The sequence below is a fragment of the Buceros rhinoceros genome, unplaced genomic scaffold, assembly GCF_000710305.1.
Source record: "Buceros rhinoceros silvestris isolate BGI_N320 unplaced genomic scaffold, ASM71030v1 scaffold22437, whole genome shotgun sequence".
Taxonomy (NCBI): domain Eukaryota; kingdom Metazoa; phylum Chordata; class Aves; order Bucerotiformes; family Bucerotidae; genus Buceros; species Buceros rhinoceros.
In genome coordinates this window covers 7816-14336 of record NW_010424269.1, presented here as the reverse complement: position 1 = coordinate 14336, position 6521 = coordinate 7816, and the positions used below count along the sequence as shown (strand labels likewise).

The following is a 6521-nucleotide window of genomic DNA, read 5'->3' as shown; positions in this document are numbered from 1 at the left end:
TTTTGATTCATATTAAAAAAAAAAAATCCACCCCCGGGGAGAAAAAAAAAAGCAAACTGGCCAATTCTTCCCCCATTTATCCAGCAAAACCACCTTCTTCCTTCTGCCATTCAGTGAGTATAAAACAGGCTGCGCAAGCCTCATTTCTGTGCTAAGTTAACTTTTAGAATTAAATAATTGAAATAGTTTATAAAAAAAAATAATATATTCCCCCCCCCTCCCCAAAACACTGCTCGTAGACAAACTGCGTGGAAGGTTGTATCTCTTTCCGTCTGCTTTGCATGCAATTCCCCTGAAAGGAATCAGAAACAAAGAACTGGTTTGCACGTTTGGTTTTACTAAGTTGTGAAACGCAACAACATGGTGCACCGGGGCACGGGGGTCTTCCTCCACCGCCGGCTGCAACCTCCTGTCTTCAGTTCGAATGCACCCGGGCGAGGGACTTAGACCAGGTTTCCCGGTTTCCGCTCCTGGCCTTTGCTGGGGACTATTGTGCTCTCTGAATTGTTCTGCTGAAACTGAAGTCTGCTCCCCCTCTGTGAGGAAGGAGGCACGTTGCTGTGCTGGTGATGGAAAAAAGAGGAGCCTGGGTAATGCCCCATGACCTCGCTGTACGTCGGGGGTGGTCCTTCCATCCTTCCGTTACTGCTATAGTTGGTTGCACTTATGCCCGAATTGCTGCTTGGTGGGCAGGGGCCCCCATTGTACATCGAGATGTCTATCAAGTCGCTATCAAAAATGGTTCGGTTGGGTGGTGCCCGGACAGATTCCCGGTTGAGCTCCATCTGCTGTTCCGGGTCCCGGAGCTGCAGAGTGCACGGACCTTGGTATGGCGGTGGCTCTTCCCCGTCGGAGAGGGAGATGGTTGGAGGAAGGTCGATCTCATGCTGCATGTAAGGGTAGGTGGGCTGGAAGCGACTGAAACGGTCCCGCTGCATAAAAGACGGGGCGGTAAACCTGTCTCTGGACCTTGGAGCATACATGATCTGAAACGGCAAGAGAGAGACACGTGACTCCACGTCCGAGCAGAGCACTGAGGGTGCTCCGTGCTTACAAAGACCCGATAAAACAGAAAACGCTTCTCTTTGGCAGCTGACTTAAAGGATTAAACCCAGGAGACACTGTGCATGCGTGTGAAAAGAGGAGGAGCGCAGGACGGATCTAACACCAGATACTGAAGAACAGCTTCACGAAGGAAGACCAAGACCTCACGCAGCAAATTCTGACATTAAAACATGTGGCGCCGAGAGAAAACAATTCTGTTTCTGTACATGGAAAACGCTTTCTCTATGGTCTTGACAATTAACTAGTTCTAAGAAAATGTCCCAACACCCCTACTCAGAGCCAGTGTTATCCCCTGCATCACCAAAGAACTCCGACGGTCATTTCAGTGCAGTCTGTAAAGGTCTGGCATATCTCACGCCTTCACTACCAGAGTGTCTATCAAGTCTCCTCCCCAGTTCTCAGCCAGAACTCAGCCTCTGGGGAGGACCTGCAAGGCTTCATACCGCGAGTGGAAAAAATGTCCCGGGCATATTAAGCCCTGGAGAAGATAAGGCTTTACAAGGGGAAGAGCTCATCTAGAGACACACACCAGCTTCTTAGATTTAGGTCTGCCAAACTGCTTTTCCCATTTTTCTGTCCGTGCAGGGTCTTCAGCCGCTGACCCTCACAGATGCAAGGTCAGCCACCAGAATATTCACTGCTGGACACAGGTGAGCCGGGCCACTTGGAGCAACACACCCACAAATGATCACTCAGACCAGGTATCTGTGCTAGCTGGAAGCCAGAAGACACTGGTCATAGGATGAGAGTTGTAAATCCAGGAAAAATGCAGGGAGAAGAGCAACTCTCAGTTGCTCTCAGTCTCACAGTTCCACTGAGAACTCTAACGACTGAGCCACTGCATGAGAGACACCTCCACCACCTACCTGTGAATGCCTACTACGATACAGGGACGAGACGAGGTGTCAGGCAGGCAGAATTTAACTCTTTTAATGGTAAAGTCTTAAGCGTTTATGGAATGAGAATTAAGGTGGGCTCAGACGCTCACATGAACCTGGCTCTTGATCTACACTGAAAGAGCTTTGCTTATTGAACAGGTACGTGTGTTTGAGAGAAGCCAAATATACGTAAGAGGGAAGAGGGAAGCACGCTGGTGAAGGTAAGAAGAAATCTGTACCTCTGAAGCACCCTGGCGTGAAACCGAGCTTTCTGAAGGCCACAAGCACCCTTCCTGAAATGTAGACAAACACAACAGAGAAAAATTAATAGATCACATTGCCATCCCACCTCGAACACGACGACTTCTAGGAGCACTCAGCTTCTGAGGACTGGCTGTCCCCACCTAGAGAAGAGGCACCAAGCCAGCTGCAGCTATGAGTGCGTGGCACCACGTGGGGACAACAGGAGACGCTTCAGCACTTCAGTCACTCTTCACCTCCCAACCCGTGACAAGGCTACGTCAGCACCATCAGCAGGTCGGATGAAGCTGGCCCGACAGCCAGGATCCTGATTACACACCAGAGCCAAAACAGTTCGCAACAAAACCTGGCGCCTGTCACCTCAGTGGAGTGACGGTCACGCTAACCCCAGGAATGGTCTGGCCGGAACCGTCGGTTGCCCAGTTCCCACTCTAAACGGTCATTAAGCAGCTGATGTTTTAGCCACCAGTTCCCCTCTTCAATCACTTCCCGAACAACCTTCTCAGGCCAAAGAATTTTCTCTCTCGTGCCTTGGAAGGCTGCTCTGACACTGTACCAGCAAAAAGGTGAAGGGTGAAGGACAACGTGTGTGTACTATTACTTTTCTTCTCAATTTATTGTTTAGAGTAGCATTAACTACCGCAACGCACTGATTCTATTGGAAAACTTCGAAGCTGGAAAGGACACATCAGAGCAGCTACAAAGCACAGAATTTCAACTGTGGTGCAAAAAAAGAAAATCATAACATTGTACAGTCATGACAATTTTTTTTTCGTGCTAATTGAAGTCTTCTGATTTTACAGAAATAAGAAGTTTCAGGCACAGGAAGGAAAACGCATACTGTCCCCCAAAGTATTGCCCTCTATAGGCTGCTTTCAACTCTTACTGTACTGCTCCCTCTCTGCACAGCATCTTTCAACATATTTCAGATGTAAAAATAGACCTAACTAGATGTTCCTCGTGACACTCGGAGACCAAAAGCCGTCTGTGATCTTGTCGAGAGCGCCCACCGCAGAGGAAAGCTGCTCCGAGATGAATCTCCCCCAGGATTCAGCTGGTGAGGGAAATGCTTTGAATAACAAAGCTGGTCCATCACTTCTGTACCTTTAGAGAGCAGGGGTAGAGGGAGGCTGACAACGGCAATTAGTTACAACTTCCCTTTGCAAGTCGGGAAAATCGTGTAGATTGGGTCTTTCAGTGCCTGTAAAAGGTTTTTGTCAACAGCAGAACCTGGAACTGTGTAACTGTGTATATATACATGTATATACATACCGGTACCCACCTTCCTCTCCACCCCTCCATCACCCAATGCCCTTGTTTTGAAATATCTGAGGGTTTATTTGCACAATTAAAGTCAAGCAGGTTCGCAGCAGCTGACCCAGCAGGTTCTGAGCCTGCTGCAGTCAAGTGGAACATACTGGTTAAAGCTAAAGTGCTCCAGTAACGTACAGGCCGTACTCAGCCCGACAGCAGATCCCTCAGCGATGGTTTGAAAAACACACCAGCGTGTAACTGTCTCAGTCTCTCCTTTAATGTGTTCAGGCTCAGGAGAGAGGAAAAAAGGCAAAAACCAGAAAGGAATGAAATCTTCTACCACCACCACTCATGTCTCTTATGAAAGTTTCCAACATGGAAGTGGAAACAGTGACTCCCATCCTAAGGCCCCTCTCCCCTAAGGCAGGGGAGTAAAGGCGAGGGCAGTGGTGCAGCATATGGAGAAGAACTCCTCACGCTGCGAGGGAGTGGGACCTGCACGCCGAGCCTGCTACCAGCAATGTCTAACAGAAACCACTTGCTGCTACAAGCAGAAGGAACCTCACAGAGAGTGACCAGCGTGCTGGGACAGTCAGACCTAGACGATGAGACTGAAGGAGCCCAAGGCTCTCCCTGCTCTGGTCTAACTACTCGAGGAAGTAGACAGCTTGGGACACAGCTGAACTCCGAGACTGTGAGGTCCTTAGGATGCAGGGATGCGTAACACGGTCTCTGACAGCATGTCCTACAGCCCACCTGTAGCTACTCCCTTCCCTCAGGTTTCCTCTGGAGAGAGCAGCAGGCTGAGTAAGTCATTTGGCAGCAGCCAGCCCCCAGTAAGATCTCTATCCCAGGAGCCAGAGGAACTCCCCAAGCAGATGGCTGGGTAGCACGTGCTCAGCATGCCCACGCTTGGCAAACACCAGGCTCACACACCATGTGCAGACCAACCTCACCATGCATATGTGGTCGGTCCAGTGCCACAGAACAGGATCCTCTCATCACCACTAGAACAAGCCCAGACTCATGGGCTCAGTGTAGGAAGAGGCACTACGCTCTTACTTAGTGCACGGACGAGACCCAAAATGGACAGCGAGAGAGGAAAGGAGAAAGGGAAGGAGCTGGCAGACAACTGGGTTTCCTGCACTCAGCTACAGAGCTGCAGCCAAACAGGTGCCTGCCCCGTCTTCCCCATTTTGGTCTTTTCAGCTGTTCTGCCTTCCCGACATCGCTGCTGCCACCACAAGAGACTTCCCATCTGCCTTTCTCAAGTCTTCGTGTCAGGGAAATCCTCTCTCCCTCGGACCAGGTAGATAAAACCTAACTCAAGGGTTGGTGCCCACCTACCCTACTGTCCTCGGGGTGATGGCAAGGGTTTGAGAGGAGAAGAAAGGAAAAACCTCAGTGTTGCAGAAGGAAAATAGGCCCATGACTTTTTTTTCAAGGAAGATGTAGATGTAAGAAATAACATGTTGGGACTGCCATGAACAATCTGGGGTGACTTACACTGAGCAAAAAGGCTGAGTGAGCTGGGGTGGGGCTCAGCCTGGAGCAGAGAAGGCTCTGGGGAGACCTTAGTGCAGCCTGTCAGCGCTGCAAGGGGGCCTACAAGAAAGATGGGGAGGGGCTTTTTAGAATTAGACAAGGTGTAACTGTTTTAAACTAAAAGAGGGAGATTCAGACCAGAGAGAAGGAAGAAATTTTTTACACTGAGGGTGGGGAGAGCCTGGCGCAGGCTGCCCCGAGAGGTGGGAGCAGCCCCATCGCTGGCCCTGTGGCAGGTCAGGTTGGCCCTTGGGGCTCTGAGCCCCCTGCTCTGGGTGCAGATGTCCCTGCTCCCTGAAGGGGGTTGGGCTAGGGGAGCTTGGAAGGTCCCTTCCCACCCAAACCAGTCTGTGATTCGATGACTTACTGCTCTCTCCCCATTCCTCTACTTACAGACCTTCATTTGACAGCTAGTGCATTTCCCTGTGCTCAGGTCAATGAAAATCAGGCAAAAACCAACAGCATTTGTATTTATATTCCCTCATACTGCTTGTCTCTTCATTATTCAAAATATTAAGGTAGACCGGCCCAACGATCGAAAACTACTTCTGACTTCTTTCCAGTCAGTGCCTTCTCATCCTGTGAGCAAGACGACATCAAGCACCGGCAATAGGGCTCGGTAGCACAAGCTCCCAGCCCAGCATCGTGCCAACAGGCACTTCCCAGCCAGCACGCCCAGCTCTGGCGGTCCTGCTCGATGCCCCCTCACACCACACGGCCGGTGATTTGTACGAGCAGTTCTGAGGTACATGCAATCAAGGCTAAAGCCAAGCAAAAGCAATTTACCCATCTGTTAAAATGGATTTTGGAATAAAAAGAGTGAGTCTCCATGGCAAACCCCAGCTCCTACAGAACACCAAAGCGAGGAAAACCTCAGGGATCCAGCGATGTCTTTTGCTGACCTTTGCCATTCCTGGGCTTCACAGTAATTTACAGAAACTGATTTTGCAATTTGGTTTTGAAATAACAGTATCATTTAATGAATCCAAATGGGTGATCACTTAAATAATGATCACCTCCAGATAATTAATATTTAGAGCTTGGCAGATTGGCTAAGTCTAAGATAATTTGCCTAATCTGTGTTTTAGAAAGGTCTGCAGCCTCTAGAATTACACACTTTATGAAGATGACTTTGAGGCCATTTTTGAACACCCTGCACGCAGCATCATCCAAGTACCTTGACTGAGCATCGGCAGATTGACAGGCAGCAGCAAAGACATTTACTGGAATAATTTTTAACTCCAGATAAATTGCAGGTAAAAATTTAAGCTCAGTAAGAGAAATTCCTCAAACTATAGAAAAGGAAAAGCATCCCTGTGCTGGTTTTGGCTGGGATAGAGTTATTTTCTTCACAGTAGCTGGTAGGGGCTGTGTTTTGGATCGGTGCTGGAAACGCTGTTGATAACACAGGGGTGTTTTCGTTATCACTGAGCAGTTATTGCTCGCACACAGTCGAGACCTCTTCTGCTCCTCACCCCACCAGTGAGTGGGCTGGGGGTGCACAAGACGGGGCGGGGG

At 49.4% G+C, this 6521-nt stretch overlaps 1 protein-coding gene across 3 annotated transcripts in view; it reads right to left on the bottom strand.

The window, feature by feature from the left end:
* Window positions 1-317: 317 nt before the first annotated feature.
* Window positions 318-6521, bottom strand: part of LDLRAD4 (low density lipoprotein receptor class A domain containing 4) — an 11739-nt gene continuing 5535 nt past the window's right edge. The window contains exons 2-3 of one of the 3 annotated variants that reach the window (XM_010140740.1): window positions 2183-2236; window positions 318-986 (exon numbers count right to left, since the gene is read on the bottom strand). In XM_010140740.1, the coding sequence (XP_010139042.1) occupies window positions 444-986; window positions 2183-2236 (597 nt within the window). In that variant the 3' untranslated portion in view covers window positions 318-443. Of the gene's footprint in view, window positions 987-2160; window positions 2237-6521 lie in introns of all 3 variants that reach the window. The other 2 variants (XM_010140741.1, XM_010140743.1) reach the window with 2 other exon arrangements.